The 23,279-nt window shown below is 47.0% G+C and overlaps 1 protein-coding gene across 1 annotated transcript in view; it reads right to left on the bottom strand.

Annotated features, from left to right (window-relative positions):
• The window catches only part of NPR1 (natriuretic peptide receptor 1), a 27,660-nt gene continuing 4,381 nt past the window's right edge, over positions 1-23,279 (bottom strand). The window contains exons 2-22 of the mRNA XM_060694280.2: positions 20,558-20,757; positions 17,604-17,717; positions 16,900-17,035; positions 16,449-16,540; positions 15,872-16,007; positions 15,501-15,585; positions 14,161-14,281; positions 13,700-13,774; positions 13,489-13,566; positions 10,337-10,441; positions 7,822-7,893; positions 6,597-6,756; positions 6,207-6,362; positions 4,899-5,067; positions 4,507-4,653; positions 3,478-3,601; positions 3,191-3,259; positions 1,854-2,028; positions 1,140-1,238; positions 690-781; positions 1-552 (exon numbers count right to left, since the gene is read on the bottom strand). Coding sequence (XP_060550263.1) covers positions 490-552; positions 690-781; positions 1,140-1,238; positions 1,854-2,028; positions 3,191-3,259; positions 3,478-3,601; positions 4,507-4,653; positions 4,899-5,067; positions 6,207-6,362; positions 6,597-6,756; positions 7,822-7,893; positions 10,337-10,441; positions 13,489-13,566; positions 13,700-13,774; positions 14,161-14,281; positions 15,501-15,585; positions 15,872-16,007; positions 16,449-16,540; positions 16,900-17,035; positions 17,604-17,717; positions 20,558-20,757 — 2,468 coding nt within the window. The 3' untranslated portion in view covers positions 1-489. The remainder of the gene's footprint in view (positions 553-689; positions 782-1,139; positions 1,239-1,853; positions 2,029-3,190; positions 3,260-3,477; positions 3,602-4,506; positions 4,654-4,898; positions 5,068-6,206; positions 6,363-6,596; positions 6,757-7,821; positions 7,894-10,336; positions 10,442-13,488; positions 13,567-13,699; positions 13,775-14,160; positions 14,282-15,500; positions 15,586-15,871; positions 16,008-16,448; positions 16,541-16,899; positions 17,036-17,603; positions 17,718-20,557; positions 20,758-23,279) is intronic.

The raw sequence follows: 23,279 nt of genomic DNA on the forward strand, positions 1-23,279 counted from the left end.
TTGACTTAATACATTCCGTTTATTGTAAAATCTGCAGCTTCCGGGAACCCGCAACAGGGTTGTGTCTCCGTGTAGAGCTCGACTGTCACAAGAGTTGTGTAGGGTCCGGGCCTCCCTTAATTGCCACGCCGACTCAACCACAGAAGTTCCAATTGTCCAACATCCCCAGAAAAGATGAGGAGGTGGCCTGTAAAAGTGATGGAGCTTAAGCCAACTTCTCCAGAACTTCCCATCATGAAGGTAGAGAAGATGGTGTCTTCCTGATCATCATCTTCTGATCTACCCAACCTTAGGACCCTGGGGACCAGATTTGCGGGGTGATGAAGAAGCGAAAGGAAATGGGGCAGGGGAGCAAGGATAGTCCTCTGACGTCCATTGGTGGTGCCCTTAACTCCAAGCCAATAGGTTCTTCGAAGACAGTCTCGGTTGGGTGCCTCAGCTAAGATATCCTTGAAGGAAGCAGGAGTAAGCGTCTTCTCCATCTTCTCATCATCCTCGGGTACTGCTGACCCTTTCGCCCATCAACCAGTACGTCCGGAGTTTCCCCTTGCCCTGTGAGTAGGAACGAGATGGAGGACAGAAGGTCAAACAGAGTTCAGGAAGAAGGTGCCTCCAGAGCCATCGGCCACCCAGTGACTCAAGAACCCAGATGCAGGGAGGACCTTCAACCCAACACACGTCCCCCTCACCTTCATCTCTATGTCTCCTCGGAGGTCCAGTTCGAAGCACCCAAACTCCTCAAGGATGGTTTTGGTGGCCGCCGATAAGTGGATCTTCAATGCTGGAATGACCAGAGGAGGTGCATTAGAACATCTGTACAGAACATCTGGATTTAGAAAGACTGAACTGGAGAAAGGGAGCTGAGATGGAGACTAGGAAGCCTTCCCAGCAAGACTGGGAAGTTGAAGAAGTCCTGAAGGATCACTCTTGTGCTACATGGATGCAACCACAAAGGAGATGGCCTCAATTGGTTCTTCTCAAGATGTTCTCGCTTCACATGGTCCTTGTAGAAGCACCGTGCTTCAACAGGCTCGGTAGAAATTGTCTTCAACCAAGTAGCCTCAAAGTCTTCTCCTAGGTCAGTTATTCTACCATCTCTTTAACCTCACCTTCTTCGTTCTTCTCCCAAAATCACTTACCTTCACCGTTGGATTCCATGCGTGAAGCCGTGTTGACAGTGTCTCCAAAGAGACAGTAACGAGGCATCTTCAAGCCTACAACTCCTGCGCAGACTGGACCTTGAGGGAGAAAATACGATGGGTCAGCAAGGTCAACGAGATGGCTTCTAACCACTATTCCTTGACCTGATTATAAGGACCGATCTTGAAACTACAATATTCAGATCTAACCAGGAATAATAGGGGATTTTTTTTTCTTCCTATCTTGGCTTGTGAAGGATCTGATTCTAAATGTCGCTTTCAGAGGTGAACCGAATGAGAGCTTGAGAGAATTCAAGTGCTGATTCTTCTAGACCATGATTTAGATCTCCGGGGAGCCATCAAACCCTGATTGGTGGCTAGTTCTCCTTTTCGCCTCCCTTCCCTGAGAATCCTAGAACATGTTTTGGAGAACCGCCGTTCAAAGTCACATCCCCAAGGTCTCCTTTGTCAATGCCGGAGAAACCACAACATGCAAACCATGGTTCCCGGTTATTTCATGGTTCAACCTCCATGGTTCGTCAAAAGCTCATCAACATTTGGACCACTGCAAGAAACTGGGTTAACGTCTTGACCGTATATGTCAGATCTACTGACTTCAGAAGCACCATAACTGCAGGATCTATCTTCCTGTCTCTTACACACTCCTTTCCACACCAACCCGTCTTTGTGATAGACACACAAGAAGCTCCTCACCGCTATGGATGCCAATCCGCAGTTTGAGTTGTTCTTCAGGCCGGTGGTGAATTTTGAAGTTGCGAACGGCTTCCAGGAGGGCCAGGGACATGCGGGAAATCTCGCGGGCGTGCAATCGGCCGTTGCGAACCGGTAATCCGGACACCACCATGTAGGCGTCCCCGATTGTCTCCACCTAGAAAAAGAATAGAGCAACGGTTCTTCTCAGCCTGGGTGGCTTGTAAGGGTTTGTGGACTTCAACTCCCAGAATTCCAGAGTTGTGGGCGTTGAACTCCACGCGTTGGGACTGGGGAATTCTGGGAGTTGAAGTCCACAATTCTTACATTTATTGGTGAGTACACCAACCAGAAGATAGGATGAGGTTCAACCATCAATACAAAAGAGAGGAAGATGAACAGACAGACAGGCATTATGGAAGTATGGAGATAGGTAGATAGATACTGGTAGATTAGATAGAGAGAGAGAGAGAGAGAGAAAGAGAGATGATGGAAGGGAGGGAGGGAAGAAACATAGATAAGAGATAAGAGACTGGGTGGATGAATGGATGGATGGATGGATGGATGAAGATTGTGATTTACAGATAAGGAGAAAAATGGATGGATGGGTAGATGATAGACAGAAAGAGATAGACAGGGAAGGAAGGAAGGAAGGAAAGGAGGGAGAGAGGGAGGGAGGAAACATAGATAAGAGATAAGAGACAGGATGGATGGATGGATGGATGGATGGATGGATGGATGGATGGATGGAGATTGTGACTGATAGATATTTATTTTATTATTTATTAATTTTATTTTTAAAATAAAAGAGATAAGGAGAAAAATAGATGGATGGGTAGATGATAGACAGAAAGAGATAGACAGGGAGGGAAGGAAGGAAGGAAGGAAGGAAGGAAGGAAAGGAGGGAGAGAGAGGGAGGAAACATAGATAAGAGACTGGATGGATGGATGGATGGAGATTGTGACTGATAGATAAGGAGAAAAATGGATCGATGGGTAGATGATAGGCAGACGGAGATAGACAGGGAGGGAAGGAAGGAAGGAAAGGAGGGAGAGAGGGAGGGAGGAAACATAGATAAGAGACTGGATGGATGGATGGATGGATGGATGGATGGAGATTGTGATTGATAGATAAGGAGAAAAATGGATGGATGGGTAGATGTTAGACAGAGATAGACAGGGAAGGAAGGAAAGAAGGGAGGGATGGAGGGAGGAAGGAAAGAAGAAAGGAAGGAAAACATAAATAATCGATAAGATAGACAGGATGGATGGAGATTATGATTGATAGGGGAGAGAGAGAGAGAGAGAGAGAGAAAGAGAGAGGGAAATGACAACCTTACCTTGTAGACATCAAAGTTATCAATGATTGCATCAAAACAGGTGTATAAGTCATTCAGCAAAGCCACCACCTGGGAAAATAAAACAGGGGGGAAAAAAACAGAGAGTGACCAACTGGTGGAACAAATCCAGGGGTCTCTTCAAGGGGACAACGTCATCACCTTCCCAAAGGAAGAAACCAGAGGCACCCAAGATTTGCGGGATGGTTTCAAGCCGACTTGAGGCCGGACGGACACTTGACCAGCTCCTGTGAGCCTTCCCTGCCACCCCACCCCATCTCCGCGCTTACCTGCATGGGGGTACTCTCTGCCGACAAGGCGGTGAACCCCACAATGTCGCTGAAGTAGATGGTGACGCTGTCGAAGGCCTCCGCCTGCACCGTCTCCCCCCGTTTCAGCTGCTCGGCCACCGAGCTGGACGGGAAAGGGTACAACGTCACACCCACGAGTTAATTCGGACAGGATGAAATCAGAAGGGGGTAACATCCTGGCTCGGCTGGGGCTGACCGAGGTCCGGCTTCTGGGGACAGGGTTTGGGGGCGTAAGGGGTAGCGTGGACCAATCGTTGCCCCCCGCCAAGCCACTCTGTCCCTCCGTCTTGGCATCGCTGGGCATTTCCCCCTCCGTATTCCTCCCCTCCCATTCCAAATGTTGGGTGTTTTTCCACGGCTGGGCGTGAAAAATAAAGGAAGTGTGGAGAGAGAGGGTACCTTCCTCGTGAGATGGTTGGCATATACATTTTCATAAAACAAACAAATTAATCTTAATTCATTAATCAGCAGAACAACTTGCCTCCAGAAGTTGTAAATGCTCCAACACTGGAAGTTTTTAAAGAAGAGATTGGATACCATTTGCCTGAAGTGGTTTGTAGGGTTTCCTGCCTAAGCAGGGGGTTGGACTAGAAGACCTCCGAGGTCCCTTCCAACTCTGTCTATTCTATTCTATTCTATTCTATTCTATTCTATTCTATTCTATTCTATTCTATTCTATTCTATTCTATTCTATTCTGTATCTTTTAGGCTTCGTTGGGCGAATCAAAGCTGGCAGGCTGAGAAGAAAAGAAGTTTATTCAATCTAAGAACGTCTTCCCTTGAACTCTCTTTTCCAAAAAAAAAAACCGTCAAAGGAATGGAGGTCTCATCCCACCCACCTCAAACTGAAAATTTGTCCAGCTAAAATATGTCTGTCTTGTTGCAGAGCTCGGTTGCAAAGTGGGAATAAATAGCCCCAACCTCTGTCATGCAAAGATAGACTACTCCTGTCCAGGAAGGCTCTACTGTGCGATGACAGCTAAGATCGCGGGGAAGAAGCGGACTTACTGAGGTAAAATCTGGTACAGGAGGGCCTCGGCTTTGCGCTTCTCCTCCAGGTAGGCCTGTGTCCGTTCCTCTACCAGTTCTTCCAAATTGTTGGCGTACTGCTCCATCCGCGACAGCAGCGTATCCAAAAGGTTGCAGCTGTTTTCCCTGCCATCGACATTCAGAGGCTGAAGCCACCCAGTCTGCTTCCTGGGCCCTTTCCAGCTTTCGTTTGAAAACCAAACTAAGTTTCTAGTCCTCTCTGTTCCAGAATCTGGAAGTTTGGGCCAACTCCGCCTCTCGCCTCACCAGATCTCCTCGGATGACTTCTTGATCTTCAAAACCTGCCAGAAAATCCAGCCCAGCCCAGCCCAGCCAGTCCTGTCCCCACCCACCCCCACACCGCGCTCTACCTGTTGAACTTCCGCAGCATGCCTTTGATGTGTTGAAAATCAGGCCGCTCCTGTGGGTCCTCAGCCCAGCACCTCTGCATGAGATGGACCACCTCCTCCAGATTGGAGGGCAGATTGGTCGAGGGGCGAAAGGGAGGTTGTTCGCCGCTCGCGACGCGCTTGATAATCTCTGGAAAAGGGCCAAAAAATGGGGGGGGGAGAAATGTGGAGCGTTAGGAGATGCCCGGGAGGGCGCCCACGAGGAGGAGAAAAAGAATGCAGGGACATTGCCCCATATTTTTTAAAAAAATTGCATGGGTTTTGTCCACCGCCAGGAATTCCAAAGCAGATGTTGCTTCCTGTTAAAAAACGAGGGCAGATTACATGGACAAATTTTAGATTTCCTGCGAGAAACGAGGCTAGAAACAAGGATAAATTATACAGACAGATTTTAGATTTCCTGCAAGAAAAGAGACTAGAAACAAGGATAAATTATACAGACAGATTTTAGATTTCCTGCGAGAAACAAGGCTAGAAACAAGGATAAATTATACAGACAGATGTTAGATTTCCTGCAAGAAAAGAGACTAGAAACAAGGATGAATTATATGGACAGATTTTAGATTTCTTGCGAGAAACGAGGCTAGAAACAAGGATAAATTATACGGACAGATTTTAGATTTCTTGTGAGAAACAAGGCTAGAAACAAGGATAAATTATACAGACAGATTTTAGATTTCCTGCGAGAAATGAGGCTAGAAACAAGGATAAATTATACAGACAGATTTTAGATTTCCTGCAAGAAACGAGGCTAGAAACAAGGATGAATTAAATAGACAGATTTTAGATTTCCTGCAAGAAAAGAGACTAGAAACAAGGATAAATTATACAGACAGATTTTAGATTTCCTGCAAGAAATGAGGCTAGAAACAAGGATAAATTAAATAGACAGATTTTAGATTTCCTGCAAGAAACAAGGCTAGAAACAAAGATGAATTAAATAGACAGATTTTAGATTTCCTGCAAGAAAAGAGACTAGAAACAAGGATGAATTATATGGACAGATTTTAGATTTCTTGTGAGAAACGAGGCTAGAAACAAGGATAAATTATACGGACAAATTTTAGATTTCTTGCGAGAAATAAGGCTAGAAACAAGGATGAATTATATGGACAGATTTTAGATTTCCTGCGAGAAACAAGGCTAGAAATAAGGATATACGGACAGATTTTAGATTTCTTGCAAGAAACGAGGACAGATTACATTAATGAGATCAAAATCATCAAATTCCATCCAAGGAAATTGGCTATTTTATTTTTTCCTTCTCACCTTTGGGACTCAGATCCACCCCTTCCACATAGAAGACGCTGTTGCGTAGGGCAATTTCTTGCAAAATGATGCCAAAGCTGTAGACGTCTCCTTTTTGAGTACCCGGACAGGCATTGGTGCCCAACCTCAAGAGTTCGGGAGCCGTCCAGAGTCTCTCTAAAGAAACGGGGAACTGGGATCAGACGGGGCTAAAGACCTTCCGATCTAGCAGGCAAGAAGGAAGATAATCTACAGGAAGTCCTCGATTTACGAGCACTTGTTAGCGACTGTCTGAAGTCACAACAAAAAGTGACTTACAGCCGGTTGGTCCACATACGGCCATCGCAGCATCCCCACGGGGGTCAAAATTTTGGCCTTTGGCAAGCCTTGCGCCCACCGAGGGCAACTCACTGGCAAAGAGGGCGTGTGAATCGTCCGTCTCGGGCGCCTGGCGGAAGCTCTCCAGCCCGTAATCGGTGATCTTCAGCACAAAACGGCTGTCGACCACGCAGTTGGACGACTTCAGGTTGCCGTGGTAGGCGATCACGCTGTGGTGCAGGAAAAGCATCCCCTTGAAGCCGAGAGAAGACGGAGAGGAGCAAGAGAGGAGAGGAGAGGAGAGACCGTCAGGGTGGGCGAGACTCCCCGCTCCATCATCCTGAGCCAAATCCCCAGGTCAGTTCACGAATCCTAGACGACTCCTCCTGCAGTTGTGTTGGGTGCTCTCTCAGGTGGGTGGTTTTCTTGCAGACATTTCATGACCCAATTAGGTAACCGCATCAGCGCTAGTGGGGTTTGCTGCAAATGCTCCTTCTAGTACTGATGAGATTACCTAGTTGGGTCATGAAACATCTACAAGAAAACAATCAAGCTTAGAGAGCACCAATGACCCAACAGTCATCTTCCTCCTCCTCCTCCTCCTCCTCCCACTCCCTTCTAGCACTGATGAGGTTACCTACTTGGGTCAAAAAACGTCTGGAAGAATACCACCAAGCTCAGAGAGCACCAAAGACCCCTCACTTCAACCCCAAGCTGCAAAAATTGCCCTTTAAATCAAGGTTTATTCTCCGGCTGAGTCCCAGATCCAACTTTCAAACTCTCCCAGCCTTTTCCTGGCTGCCATTTTGACTCTTTTGACCGAAAATCCCCACCGCCACCTCACAAACGCCCTTCGGTCCACCTTATTCCCAAACTCCATCCCCCTACAGATCAAACTCTCGGCAAAACTGCGGTCCGGCCATTGAAAATATCATTCTTGTCTTAATTTTGGGGTGGGGGGATGTTTCTGGAATTCAGCTGGACATCAGAGGACAGAAGGAGGAATGGTGCGGTGGCCTAGAGGTGGAGCTCTCGCCTCACAATCAGGAGGCTGCGAGTTCGATACTAGGTAGAGGCAGATATTTCTTTCTCTCGGCACACGGAGAATATTATCTGCCGAACAAAACTCCGCTCTGGCAACAGGAAAGGCATCCGGCCAGTAAAACACTCTACTAGCTCCATTCAGTTGCCCAGACTCCACCTTGCAAGGGATTATGGGGTCGTTCAATGATGTTGATGATGATCAGAGGACAGAAGAAGAGTTGGACGGATGGCTTTCTGTCTTAAGTCTAAAAATCTCTTTTTACTCTTCGCTTACCTTGATGATGTCGTTGGTGAGCGAATAGCGGAACATCCAGTCCAAGGTAATGTTGTCATTCTCCAGGATGTCCTAAACGGATGGGGAGCGGGGGGGAGCAACATGGGTTTACAAGTCATTTCAAAGCAGTTCTCCCCTTCCTTTTGACCCATTTCGAGGCAGCCCTCGACTTACGACCATTTTTTTAGCATTTTACATTGCTTTCTTTTCCTTTATCTCTGATTTTAGTCTCTATCTCCTTTTGGTATGGTGCAATTCTTCCCTAAATATATGTATTTATCCCCATTGCATATGTATATATATATCTTTGGAAGAGGCAATTTGCTTATAACTCTCTACTGAAGTTGCTTGGATAGATGGATGGATGGATGGATGGATGGATGGATGGATGGATGGATGGATGGATGGATGGATGGATGGATGGATGGATGGATGGATGGAAGGAAGGAAGGAAGGAAGGAAGGATAGATAGATAGATAGATAGATAGATAGATAGATAGATAGATAGATAGATAGATAGATAGATAGATATGCAGGTAGGTAGGTAGGTAGGTCAGTCGGTCAGTTGATACATACATACATAGGTAGATATGCAGATAGGTAGATAGGTAGTTAGGTGGATAGATATATAGATAAATACACAGGTAGGTAGGTAGATAATGATAGACAGACAGACAGGTAGATAGATACGCAGGTAGGTAGGTAGGTAGATAAGTAGGTAGGTAGGTAAGTAGGTAGATAGGTAGATAAGATAGATAGATAAATAGATCGATAAAGATAGATCGATAGTTTGATAAAGATAGATAGATCGATCGATAAAGATAGATAGATAGATAGATAGATCGATAAAGATAGATAGATAGATAGATAGATAAATAGATAGATAGATTGATTGATTGATAAAGATAGATAGATAGATAAAGATAGATAGATAAGATAGATAGATAGATCGATAAAGATAGATAGATAGATTGATATAGATCGATCGATCGATAAAGATAGATAGATAGATTGATTGATAAAGATAGATAGATAGATTGATTGATTGATAAAGATAGAGAGAGAGAGAGAGAGACACACACACAGACACATAGATGATATATATTCATATATATATATATATATATATATATATATATATATATATATATATATATATATATATATAACTTTACATTGCTTTTTTCCCCGTTTATCTCCTACACACAGTAAAATTGGAGCCAAACAGAGAAAAAGAGGCTTTTTATGATCCTTCCAGCTCCTGCGTTTGGGCCTGGGGGAAAAAACAATTTAAAAAATCCAATGTTCTCTTTTCTCTGACACCCACCCACCCCCGCAACCCCCCCGCCTCCACCGTCCCGGTTAGTTGTGTGTCCTTTTCTCCGCTTGCTTTGTTATTTCTTCTCTGCCTTTCTTTTGCCCAATTTATCTGCAGCAGCCAGCCGGAAACCTCGGCATGTAGAAACCGCTGTTCTTTGACACACAAATGCAAGTCGTCTCACGTGCCATAAATCACCTCTCTGGAATTGGCTTCTTCTCTACCAGGCGGGGGGGGGGAGAAATTGTTGTGGTTTTTTTTTGTTTGAAAGCTTCCCCCGGGTCCTTTTTTAATTAAAAATTCTCGCCTGCCCACCCCTCTGCCTGCCCGCCCTCGCCTTGGCCCCGTGCCCAGCCGGACTCGAGATGGCACGGCCCATTCCTTGGCAGAGGAAAGACGCTGCTGGAGGCTGGCACCTAAATCCAGAGACTAAAATCAGAGATAAAATGGGGGAAAAAAAGCAACATGAAATGCTCCATCATTGGAAGTTTTGACTGGACAGCCATGTGTCTAAAATCATCTTTCTTCTTGGGTCAGAATAGAAGACCTCCAAGGCCCCTTTCATTATTCTACATTCTGAGCAACGGGTCAGAGTAGAAGACCTCCGAGGTCCCTTCCGACTCTGTGATTCTGTTATTATTATTATTTTTTTTAATTTGATTTATATGCCGCCCTTCTCCGGAGACTCAGGGCGGCTTACAGTGCGTTAAGCAATCGCCTTCATCCTTTTGTATATTTTTATACAAAGTCAGCTTATTGCCCCCACAAACCGGGTCCTCAATTTACCTACCTTAGAAAGGATGGAAGGCTGAGTTCAACCTTGAGCCTTGGCGAGGTTCGAACTTACTTTAAATTGCAGACAGCTGGTGTTAAATTATAGCGCCTTGTCTGCAGAGCTATCCAGGCTCTAGTCTTTCAAGCCAGAGAGATAAAACCGCCCTTCCCAAAAATAATAATAATAATAATAAATTGCTAGAGTCTAGGGTTTTTTTTTGATGAATTCCTCCTGACCTTTCGTTTACCTCTTTCCTGGAATGAAAATAATTTTTAAAAAGGGCGGACAAGGGAGAGGAGGAAGAGAAAAATGCCAGAAGGTTTCGCCTGGGTCCCTCCCTCCCTTCCCCTCCTCCTTTTTCCTTTTTTCCTTCGCCCTTCCTCTTTTTCTGATCCCCAGCTACCTAGCCTCTCCTGGGGTACCTGCAGGCTCCCCCGAGTGCAATACTCCGTCAAGACGCAGATATTCGGGGGGTCAATGCAGGCGCCGATGAAACGAGTCAGATGCTTGTTCTGGACGTCTCTCATCTGGAGAGGAAGAGGAGGAAGAAGAGGGAAGAGGGGGGAAAAAAGTCGCTTGGTCTTGGTAGTGTACATATACACACACAAGGGACTTTGCAAATCCCTCTCTGGAACATTGCGAGTCCGGTTAGAACTTAGAACAACTTAACAAATGTATGCTCCGCTTAAAAAAATGGGGTTTGCACTCTGTACGTGGGCAGAGGCCTTCTGCTCAGCCCAACAAGCGAGAAGACGAAGGAAGGAAGACAACAAATTGGAAAGCTCTACCGAAAGGGGGATGTCACTGAATCAAAGAACGTGTATCCTACCACCACCACCATCGGATAGTTAGTAGAATCATAAACTTGGAATGGAAGGGACATTAAGGGGTCATCTAGTCCAACCCGCCCTCCTCCTCCGATCGCCAGCCTATTTCTCCAGGGGAGGGCACCGAAGCAAAAGATGGGGATAAATGACCTCTAAGGTCCTCCCATCCACCTTCTCAGCCCCCCCCCACCCCCGGATGTCTACAAATGTGGATGGTCGGGAATCGAATTCGAGCCCTACGCCAAGCCTCGAAGGCCAACCTGGGAATCCAAAATGTAAAGATTGTGTCTCCGGTGAATCAAATCAAATCTTTATTACAGTCACAGACCAGCATTCGCCGGGTGAAAAAAAGTGAGGCTGTTTGCACGTTGCCTGGAGGAAACCTAGTTTATAAACCCAGCTTTGCTTGTCGCCTGGAGGGAAATCTAGTTTTCAAACCCAGCTTTGCATATTGCCTGGAGGAAAATCTAGTTTTCAAACCTAGCTTTCGCCTGGAGGAAACTCAGTTTATAAACCCAGTTTTACACGTCGCCTGGAGGAAACCTAGTTTTCAAACCCAGCTTTGCATGTCGCCTGGAGGAAAATCTAGTTTTCAAACCTAGCTTTCGCCTGGAAGAAACTCAGTTTATAAACCCAGCTTTGCACGTCGCCTGGAGGAAACCTAGTTTTCAAACCCAGCTTTGCATGTCGCCTGGAGGAAAATCTAGTTTTCAAACCTAGCTTTCACCTGGAGGAAACTCAGTTTATAAACCCAGTTTTACACGTCGCCTGGGGGGAAACCTAGTTCTCAAACCCAGCTTTGCATGTCGCCTGGAGGGAAATCTAGTTTTCAAACCCAGCTTTCGCCTGGAGGAAACTCAGTTTATAAACCCAGTTTTACACGTCGCCTGGGGGGAAACCTAGTAGTCAAACCCAGCTTTGCACCTCGCCTGGAGGAAGCTGAGCCCTTTTTCTTTTGGTGTTCATGCTGGCTTGTTTGTGGCATGCTGGCTTGTTCGCGGCATGTTGGATCCGGAGATGGTTTCGTAGCAGGGTTGCAAGAACGGGCAAACACGTCCCGGGCACCTTCGCCACCGACGCACAGATGGGCTTTGGACGCCCTCCAAGCGACGCCCTTGGCACCCTCCCTCTCGAAGGCCACCGGTCTGACCGGGGTAGGGCTGGACTCCTTCTCCCACACGTCACCGGTGGGCCCCGGGTCACCCCCAAGCCAGCCGGTGCAAGACTCCGCTTCCCCTTCCGCCCGGCTGCTAATCCCCAGCCATTGTGTCTGTCCAGGTCTCATCCTGGCTTATCTCCTTCCTTGCGGACGGCTGACTGAGCAACTCGGCTTCTCCAGCGTAGACACCCCACGGCTCATTAAGGGGGGAGCAGATGGCTATCGGCCTCCTGCTTCCTCGCTAATGAGTCAGGCGCCCTGGTGCAGAGGGGGGGGGGTCCGGGTGCCAGGCTGCCCCCCCTCCTCTTCGGCCCCCTCCCCCCTCCCGGCTCTTTCCTTCCTGCTAAGGAGCCGGTTGAGGCTGCCCAGCTGCCTCCTGTATGATCCTTGGGAAGGGAGAGGAGGAAAGGAGGAGAGAAAAAGGGAGAGGGGAAGAAGGAAGGAGGGAAGAAGGAAAGGGGGGAAGGAGGGAGGAAAAATAGAAAGAAGAAGAAGGGAAAAGAAGGAAAGAAAAAGGGAAGGGAAGGGAAGGGAAAAGAAGAAAGAAGGAAGGAAGAGAGAGTGATAGAGACAGGAAGGGAGGGAGGGAGGAGCTAGAGAGAGAGAGGAGATATAGCAATAGAGGAAGGAAGGAGATAGATAGATATAGATAGATAGATAGATAGATAGATAGATAGATAGATAGATAGATAGATAGATAGATAGATAGATGGATAGATAGAGCTAGAGGAGATATAGCAATAGAGACAAGAAGGAAGGAAAAGGTAGATGACAGAAAGATAAATAGAGAAAGAGATAAGGAAGGAACAGGCGGGATAGAAGGATAATTTGAAAAAGAGAGAGGGAAAGAGAGAGACAGAGAGAGAGAGACAGAGACAGAGACAGAGAAAGAGAGAGACAGAGAGAGAGAGAAAGAGACAGAAACAGAGAGAGACAGAGTGAGAAAGAGGCAGAGAAAGAGAGAGACAGAGAGACAGAATGAGACAGAGAGAAAGACAGAGGGAGACACAGAGACAGAGAGACAGAGAAAGAGAGACAGAGAGAGACAGAGAAAGAGAGACAGAGATAGAGAGAGAGACAAAGACAGAGAAAGATAGAGACAGAGAGAGAAATAAAGAGACAGAGAGACAGAGACAGAAACAGAGACAGAAACAGAGAAAGACAGAGAGAGACAGTGAGAAAGAGGCAGAGAAAGAGAGAGACAGAGAGACAGAATGAGACAGAGAGAAAGACAGAGGGAGACACAGAGAGAGACAGAGAGACAGAGAGAGAGACAGAAAGAGACAGAGAAAGAGAGACAGAGATAGAGAGAGAGAAAGAGAGAGACAGAGAGACAGAATGAGACAGAGAGAAAGACAGAGGGAGACACAGAAAGAGACAGAGAAAGAGAGAGAGAGAGAGAGAGAGAGAAAGACAGAGAGAGAGAGAGAGACAGAGAGAGAAAGAAAGAGAGAGAGAGAGACAGAGAGACAGAGAGAGAGACAGAGATAGAGAGAGAGACAGAGAGAGACAGAGAGAGAGAGCAGGGAGAGAGACGGCAGGTGGATAGAGAAAAAGAGAGAGAGAAGGAAGAATAAAATATAATTACGTGTTTCAGCTCAAACAAAACATCTCGGGTTAGATCGATGCGCTTCCGGTTCATGTGCTTCACGGCCACAAGGTTCCCCTGGGGAAAAAAAGAGGAGGGTGACCCAGTGTTGGGGAGACCCTCCCCCCAAGATCCCCCCCCCATGTAGGAGTAGCCCTCAAACCCAGAGCCTTCCCCATTTCTGACAACAACGATCCCAGATGAAGCTTACTTTGTAATAAGCGGTCTTGGCGTAAACCTGGAATTGTCCTTCGGTGGTTAGCAAAGATCCGTAATTTGAACCTCTCTACAGAAAAGACGGGGGGGGGAAAGCGGTGAGGACAAACCCCTTTTTGCAGGAGACCCTCCCTCAAAAACAAATAATCAAGCTTTTGCTTCTTTCTGAGCTTTTGAGAAGAGATTCCAGCCTCTGAATTTGGCGGGGGGGGAGGTTTGATTTGTGGGGCTTTGGCCACAAATCAAACCTGTTTTGCAATCGACCAGGGACGTGGTGGCCTACCTCAAAGGGGTGGCGTATGCACTGCACCAAGGGAATCCATGTGGAAAAGAGCTATCCAGCCAGGCAGGGGAGGCCCAGTATGGAGTCAAAAAAAATCACATTCTAAAAGAAATCTGAAATCCGCAAAGAAAATCCGCGGTCCTATTTGGAGACCGACAAAAGCGGGTACGCACCAGCGAGAGCGTGACTTTGCTCCCCATGCTGCGTAAGTTTTTCTCCAGGTTGCTCGACTGCACGTCCTCCCAGCTGACACGCCAAAATTCGGAAGCCAACTCCTTTTCCAACTTCATTTTCCTATAACGGCGTGGGGAAAACACACCGAGGCAGAAGGTATGGTTGGCCCGTCCCTCAATTTTCTTCCTTTTTTTATTTTGCAAACAGGCGATCCCGCCACAACCAGTTCATATGGTGAAAAGCAAAACAGCCCTCGCCATTTCCCCCATCGCTACCCAACCCATCTCATAAAATCTTCCCGTTAATTAGCAGCTCGGGACTGGCTTCGTTTTAAATGCATCGCTCAGAATTGGCTTTGCTTTAAACTGCATGAATCAGAATTGGCTTTGTTTTAAATGCTTCACTCGGAATTGACTTGACTTTAAACTGCATTGCTCAGAATTGGCTTTGTTTTAAATGTTTCACTCAGAATTGATTTTACTTTAAAACTGCACTGCTCAGAATTGGCTTCGTTTTAAATGCTCCACTTGGAATTGACTTTAAACTGCATTAATCAGAATTGGCTTCGTTTTAAATGCATCGCTCAGAATTGGCTTTGCTTTAAACTGCATTAATCAGAATTGGCTTCATTTTAAATGCTTCACTTGGAATTGACTTTAAACTGGATTAATCAGAATTGGCTTCGTTTTAAATGCATCGCTCAGAATTGGCTTTGCTTTAAACTGCATTAATCAGAATTGGCTTCGTTTTAAATGCTTCACTTGGAATCGACTTTAAACTGCATTAATCAGAATTGGCTTCGTTTTCAATGCATCACTCGGAATTGACTTTGATTTAAACTGCATTAATCAGAATTGGCTTCATTTTAAAGGCTTCATTCGGAATTGGCTTTGCTTTAAACTGCATTGCTCAGAATTGGCTTCGTTTTAAATGCTTCACTTGGAATTGACTTTAAACTGCATTAATCAGAATTGGCTTCATTTTAAAGGCTTCATTCGGAATTGGCTTTGCTTTAAACTGCATTGATCAGAATTGATTTTGCTTTAATCTTCATGGCTCAGAATTGGCTTCATTTTAAATGCATTAATCAGAATTGGCTTTGCTTTAAATTGCATCGATCAAAATTGATTTTGCTTTAATCTGCATCGCTCAGAATTGGCTTCGGTTTAAATAGCATCGCTCAGAATTAGCTTTGCATAAACAAACATTGGGGGGAGCCGAGGAAGGCCCATTGGGGATCAACCAGTCATGAATATCCTGCCTGAAAATCAAGTGGATCCCAGACCCGAAGCATAAAAATCGATTTTTCTGCCGGGTGGGATCAACTCTGCAAACTCACCGGTAGGCAAAGAAAGCCGTGACGATGATGCCGAAGAGGAGCAAAGTCATCACAAGCGACAAGATCTCCAGCAAGGAGAAAGAAGCTGGGAGGGAGAAGGAAAAAAAATAAAAATAAAAGCAGAGGAAGGAGATTCCTCTGACGAAGCCGATCCCAATTTGGCGGCGTCCGTGATCAACATTTAAACCAATGAAAAACAAACCCCAAATCTTCTAAACCAGCTCAGTCAAGGTGGTTTAAATCCCACCTGAATATATGCATCTATATTGGATATATTTTGGTGGTCCCTTGCCCCAGTCCACAATTCAAGTGGAAGGGAGTTCCGCAGTCAAACCCATTTCGGGCATGTTTCTTTCCACCCAAAGCTGCACCTTTCTGACAAAGAGGATTGTCATTCTCAAATCCGCAAAAGGGCACGTCTCTCGGTATGGTGTTGCCTGGCCAGTGGATCCTTTTCCCAGGGATCATTTCGATCTTTTTGGTGGTCCCGTTGTAATTGGCCACGAGCTGCAGAGAGAGAAAGAGAGAGAGACAGAGAAAGAAAGAGAGAGAGAAAGAGAGACAGAGAGAGAGAGAGAGAGAGAGAGAGAGAGAGAGAGAGAGAGAGAAACCAGAAGGGAAAAGAGGATTTAAATATATATATATATTATTTGGGAGTGGGTAACCTTAACTCAGTGATTTTAAGAGGGATGGACTTCAACTCCCAGAATTCCCCAGCCAGTCATTTGACTGGGGAATTCTGGGACCTGAAGTTCACCCGTTTTAAAGCATGCTGGCTGGGGGATTCTGGGAGTTGAAGTTCACCCGTTTTAAAGCATGCTGGCTGGGGGATTCTGGGAGTCGAAAGATTCTTCTAGAACAGCGTAGAAATTTCTTTGATCGGATCCAAATCACGGGTGGGTCTCTACAACTCCAAGCCAAGTTTTTTTTTTCCGCCATTCCACTAACCTCAAACTCTCCCCTGGCCGGATCTAAATCCCAGAGGGAGTGATCCATTTCCCGGTCCCCATTCTGGTCGATCCGCATGGCCCCCGTGATTCCTGCAAGGCAGAAGGATTTTTTTAAAAAATAAAATAAAATAAAATAACCCCAAACCTTCAAATGTCCGAAATTTCCACCCGCAAGGAGACACCCCCCCCGGAGGGTCTTCGGCCTTAAATTAAACCTTTTAAAACATCTCCATTTTTATTTTATGAGGTAAAATACTGATCGATTTAAGAACGTCAAGCGGCCCAAACGAGAATCACCATTCTAAGGGGGGGGGTCGCACCATCGGCGGAGGGTCAGGCTGGATGACCTCTTGAGGTCCCCTCCTGATGGATTCTAAGCCTGTCTGCCATTGGAGACCTCACCCCAGGGATGTTTCGACCCCTAAATTAGTATCTGCAGGGATACCGACCGTATAAAGTCCGGTTACGCATTTGGAGTGTGATGGCCGTGCCATTGGCGGGAAAGCCGCCCTGCGCCAACGTCTCGTTTACCGCCTGGGCGTAAAGCATCACCCCGTCGTGAAAAGCCCCCGCGATGAAATTTTCCTGGAAAATTTAGAGATTTTTTTCAGGATCCAGGGATGGATAAAGCTGGAGAAGTGGGGAGGATCAAACCCACTGCTTCGAGAGCCAGGCAGGCGGGGGGGGTGGGCACTGAGTCAGGCGTGCGAAGGATTCGATTCCAAGACCCAAATCCACTCGCGAGGGTGCCGAAGGAGCAATCGCGGCTTTGCGGCCGGCCCCAAGATTGTGCCGGGAAGTCACGACGCGCACCTGGCCCGCTTGCGAACCTGGCTGGGTTCCCTTCTTCGCGCTCCTCTCGAAAGAGATGGATCGCTGGGTGGCCTCATTTCCACGCGGGATGCGCGGCCGAGACAAGGGGAACAAGCCAGCATGGCTTCTTCCACCGATGGTGGTTAAACCTGCCTGGAGATTCAACAGCAAGTGGGAACCAGGCTGGAATTCGAGCCCGGCGTTGGGTGCCGAGTTCGAGGATTGCCACTTTTCAGCCCCAAATATGGGGGGGGGAAATGGGGGGCTGGACTAGAAGACCTCTAAGGTTCCTTCCAAGCCTATTATTCTACGTTTTGCCTCGACTTCGTCTCCTCCTTACCAGTCCGTCTTCCACGGTGAAGTTAAACTGCTCCTGGGAGGTACGTTTGATGTACTGGAGAAACTGACGGTATTCAGGATTTTGGGGTTCGGCGTAAGTGAGGAGCATGACAGCCTGGGGAGGGGGGTCAAGAAGGACAAAATGACTTTACCCCAATATTGGGGGCGGGAGGCAGATTATCTAGCATCATTAACTTGAGCCCACCAGCCTGTTTCGAGACACTTCCGGGAGATGGACTACAACTCCCATCCTCCCTGCCCGACAGCCGAGCCAGCGGGAGTTTCGAAACCCCAAAAACCTTTGGCACAACCGCCCGATTCTGAATTTATGTCACTCGGCGACTTTTTTTTCAAAGCTTTCCGCCCATCATCGTTCCATGGGGTCAGGTAGACTTCCCCCACCCATGGAGGCTCCACGGAGCCATTTTGCAGACGAGATCCTCCGTCGAATTGTAGAAAGAAAGATTAGGTAAATCATCTGATCCAACCCTGTGCCTGGGCCAGAAACCCCTCACTGTGGGTAGTCCTCAACTTATAACTGTTCAGGTAGACTTTCCCCACCCATGGAGGCTCCACGGAGCCGTTTTGCAGACGAGATCCTCCCTACAATCATAGAAAGCAGGGAAATTAAAGAGATATCATCCGATATCCAACCCCCGTTGCCTGGGCCAGAAACCCCTCGCTGTGGGCAGTCCTCAACGTATAACTCTTCAGGTAGACTTCCCTCACCCATGGAGGCTCCACGGAGCCGTGTTTTGCGGATGAGATCCTCCGCCGAATCGTAGAAAGCAAGAAGCTTAGGGAAATCACCCGATCCAACCCCCGTTGCCTGGGCCAGAAACCCCTCGCTGTGGGTAGTCCTCGACTTATAACCTCGGTCGTTTAGCGACCAAGAGAGCAAACACAGGATGATAACTTCGTGATGGCCGAGAAAAATCATCCAAATTTAAGGCTTTTCCCCCTGGTGGGATCTTATTTTCTTTGAGGTTTTTCTGGGCCTTCGTTTATCGCTGGCAAAAATTCAGCCTGATATACTGCCCCTGAAGCTGGAGGTTCTACGGAACGAGGAACGGAAAAACGACCACGGATCGGCTTTTCCGGGAACGGCCTGCTCCCTTTTTAATCTCTTTTCAGCTTCTCAAACTGCCTCCCCCTACCCCAAAACGATCCCCTTTTTTAAGTTGAAAAGAGCAACTTTTAGCTCAACGGGGGTTTATTAATAGCTGCAACCTGCCGGCTTCAACATCCGGGCAATTTATCTCACTTCCTTCCTTTCTTTCAAACAAGGCCGGAGGAGAGAAAAGCAGGCCGGGCTGGCGATAGGCGAGCCCCTTCCGGTCACTCCACAACCCCTCATCCCCGGCCTGGGGGCCTCCTTTCCAAAGCAAGAATCCGAATTCAAGACCTCCGCTCAATTGCATCAAAGTTTTCTTGCAGGGTTTGTTTTTTTTGGGGGGGTGGGAGCTCCAGAATCTTTAGAATAGAATTGAGCTGGAAGGGACCTTGGAGGTCTTCTAGTCCAGCCCCCTGGTAAAGGAGCAGAATTTAGAGCGTTGAAGACAAATGGATGTGCAGTCTCTTCTTGAAAACCTCTAGTGATGGAAAGACGGAAAGGAAAGGAAAGGAAAGGAAAGGAAAGGAAAGGAAAGGAAAGGAAAGGAAAGGAAAAAAGAAAAAGAAAGGAAAGGAAAGAAGGAAAGGAAAGGAAAGAAGGAAAGAAAGGAAAGGAAAGAAGAAAAAGAAAGGAAAAGAAAGAAGGAAAGGAAAGGAAAGAAGGAAAGAAAGGAAAGGAAAGGAAAGGAGGAAAGGAAAGAAGAAAAAGAAAGGAAAGGAAAGAAGAAAAAGAAAGGAAAGGAAAGAAGGAAAGAAAGGAAAGGAAAGGAGGAAAGGAAAAGGAAAAGAAAGGAAAGAAAAAGAAAGGAAAGGAAAGGAAAGGAAAGAAGGAAAGGAAAGAAGAAAAAGAAAGGAAAAGAGAAGGAAAGGAAAGGAAAGGAAAGGAAAAAAGAAAAGGAATGGAAAGGAAAGGAAAAGGAAAGGAAAGAAGGAAAAGAAAGGGAAAGAAAGAAGGAAAGGAAAGGAAAGAAGGAAAGAAAGGAAAGGAAAGAAGGAAAGGAAAGAAGAAAAAGAAAGGAAAGGAAAGGGAAGGAAAAAAGAAAAGGAATGGAAAGGAAAGGAAAGGAAAGGAAAGAAGGAAAGGAAAGGAGGAAAAGAAAGGAAAGGAAAGGAGGAAAGGAAAGAAGGAAAAGAAAGGAAAAGAAAGAAGGAAAGGAAATAAGAAAAAGAAAGGAAAGGAAAGAAGGAAAGGAAAGGAAAAAAGAAAAGGAATGGAAAGGAAAGGAAAGAAGGAAAGGAAAGGAAAGAAGAAAAAGGAAAGGAAAGGAAAGGGGGAAAAAGGAAAGGAAAGGAGAATAACAGAATGAAAGTGATGGAAGGGACCATGAAGATCTTCTAGTCCAGCCCGCTGCTCAGGCAGGAGTCCGGCCTCTACCCTTTTAGATAAGGGACCGTCCCGTCTCTTCTTAAACACATGAAGTGGGGGAACCTTCAACCTGAGCCTCCCCCTCCCCTCCCTGAGCTATTTTTGCCCCCCCCCCACCCTTCCCCAAGGGCTGCTTCCAATCTCCCCTTGCAGCTAGTCCTCGGTCGTAAAACGGGTCGTAAAACTCCCTTCCCAAACATCTCAGTGAACAACCGAAAATTCAGGGGTTCCATTTGCGGTCATAAATCGAGGACTACCTGCCCCACGGACTGTGAAAGGAGCCGAAAGGGATGCCCTAACCTGGTTAGCAACAATCCCCGAATCTAACCCAAAGTTTTGGCTTGTTCAAAACTCAACCCCTGGCCGGCACCAAAATTACGCCTGGAAACGAAATTCTCCCATCTCCTGGCGCATTCGGACACGCGGTCCTTCTGACCCCGGACGGGGTCAAGGAAGCTTGGCTGCCCCGCACTCACCTTGTAGGCCTCGCGGGCCGCCCCGTCGTTCCCATCTCCGCGTCGCCAAGGAAGTGTCCCGTCGGGAAATCGGGAGCTCCGGAGGGTGGTACCGAAGAGATCGATGTAGAAGAAGGCGTATTCGCCGGCGGTCAGGCCTTCGCGGTGCGCCTGGAGCATCAGCCCGCGGAAGATGTCGGGCGCGCAACAGACGTACACAACTGCGGAGGAAGCAGCACAACGACTCACACGTCGGCACAAGGGGAGACCCCGGGATGGAAGAGCCAAGGGGCTGGACGGTGGGGGGAGGATGCTTTCCCCGCCACCCCCACCCACCCCCAACGGTGTCAGAGATCGGACGATAAAGCCCATCGTCCCCAGCCCTTCCAGTATGTCATTAAAGAGTTGGGAGGTTTGGATCGGATCTGGTTTCGGGACTCCCTGCCCAGTTCACAATCTTTGGTCCCTGCTCTGTCAGCTGTAAAAAAAAAGATAGATAGATAGATAGATAGATAGATAGAGAGAGAGAGAGAGAGAGAGAGAGAGAGAGAGAGAGATGAGAGAGAGATGAGAGAGAGAGAGAGAGAGATGATAGATAGATAGATAGATAGATAGATAGATAGATAGATAGATAGATGAGAGAGAGATGAGATGATAGATAGATAGATAGATAGATAGATAGATAGATAGATAGATGAGAGAAATGAGAGAGAGAGACAGAGATGATAGATAGAGATAGATAGTTGATAGATGAGAGATAGATGAGAGAAAGATGAGAGACAGAGAGATGATAGATAGATATAGATAGTTGATAGATGATATATAGATGAGAGATAATTGATAGATATAGATAGATAGATAGATAGATAGATAGATAGATAGATAGATAGATAGATAGATGAGAGAGATGAGAGAGAGATGAGAGAGAGAGACAGAGATGATAGAGATAGATAGAGATAGATAGTTGATAGATAGATGAGAGAGAGATGAGAGAGAGATGATAGAGATAGATAGATGAGAGAGATATGAGAGAGGATAGATGATAGATAGATAGATAGATAGATAGATAGATAGATAGATAGATAGATAGATAGATAGATAGATAATAGATGGATGGAGACAGACAGACACTTAGACAAAGACAGATAAATGCATAGATGATAGAGTTTGATAGAGATGATAGAGATGGAGGGACAGAAAGACCCTCTTTTCTCTTTTCTCCTTTCCACTTTCCTCCTTCCTCTTTTCTCCTTTCTCCTTTCCACCTTCCTCCTTTCCTCCTTTCCTCCTCCCTCTTTTCTCTTTCCTCCTTTCTCCTTCCTCCTTTCCACCTTCCTCCTTCCTCTTTTCTCCTTTCTCCTTTCCTCCTTCCTCTTTCCTCTTTTCTCCTCTCTCCTTTCTTTCTCCTTTCCCTGGGCTCGTCAGCTTTGACAAATGCCTCTGGATGACTCTTTGCAAGGAAGCAGCCAATGCTTCCAGCCGAGCTGCCGGGCACGATAAAAACCTAGCAACCTGCCCTCCTCGCCCGGGCAGAGCCTGACCCCCTGCTTGGCAAAACCCTGGGCAGCAAGGAGGAAAAAATTCAGCTGGGGCGGAGGAGGAGAAAACGGTGCCAAAAAGGACATTCGAACGAGCTCCGTTTTGCTTCGACAAGCAAGGTTACTGCTGCGAGTCCAAAAAAAAGAAAAAGAGAAACCCCACCCCAAAATGAAATTAAATTCCCTTTTTTTCTGCAAAAGGAGACCCTCGCCTTTCCCCAGGGGTAGCTTTCACCCTGGAGACCCGGGAAGAAACCACCATTAAGGGTTTGTCCACCGCTTACTCCTTGTTTAGGCCAGCGGAAAAGTAGCCTTTTTCATCTTACAAAAATAACCACGATTCGGAGTTTGTGGGAGTGGGAACCAGTCTGAGCTCTCTGAAGCTACTGGAGTTTAATGGAACGGACCCCAAGAAGGAACCGGGGGCGGGGGGGGGGCTCAAAGCTTCTTTGGACAATGTCCAATTTTCCTCCGGAACTCCCTGCCACAAGATCCCCTTGGGAGTAAGAATCTCCGCTCTCTCTCTCTCTCTCGAATGCAGAAGCTTCCACAGTGGAAACAGCAGGAAAAACAACCACGAGCATCGAATGCATCTGAGGCTGGCACCCCCAGACGTAACCAACTAACCATGATTGGGGACCATGTTGGTTTGATGCATCCTTGCAAGCCCGGGGCTGCTCCCAAACCCTGCTGGCATTGCTACCGTTCACATAAAGAGAGGAAAAGGTGCCAGCCCAGGTGGGCATCCCTTTATACCCATTGCACACCTGGCAAAAGGAGGGAGGCTGGACTTTCGCTCTTTTGCAGTCGCTCGCTGGGCCTCGGGCCGAGAGACATCCTGTTATTTTCCTGCCGAGCGTCCTTCCCGCCACCGGCAACCAAGGTCAAGGGACACGCTCTGTCCCCCGGGTGGGGTCCCAGCACACGCCAGCAGCCCCCTGCCCGAGCCAGCTTTTTCCTGTTTTGCTGACTTGCAAGAGAGGGGGAAAGCAACTTTCAGCCCTTCTCCCAACCTGCGTTGGGGGCTCAGCTATTTCCAAGCGGGGCTGCCCATTCCAAGCCTTTCACACGCTACAATCCTTTGAGAGAGAGAGAGAGAGAGAGAGAGGTGAGAGAGATAAAGATGATTGAGAGAGAGAGAGAGAGAGAGAGATAAAGATGTTTGAGAGAGAGAGAGAGATAAAGATGATAGAGAGAGAGAGAGA

The sequence above is a fragment of the Pantherophis guttatus genome, chromosome 18, assembly GCF_059756535.1.
Source record: "Pantherophis guttatus breed Tessera chromosome 18, ASM5975653v1, whole genome shotgun sequence".
In the NCBI taxonomy this organism is placed as follows: domain Eukaryota; kingdom Metazoa; phylum Chordata; class Lepidosauria; order Squamata; family Colubridae; genus Pantherophis; species Pantherophis guttatus.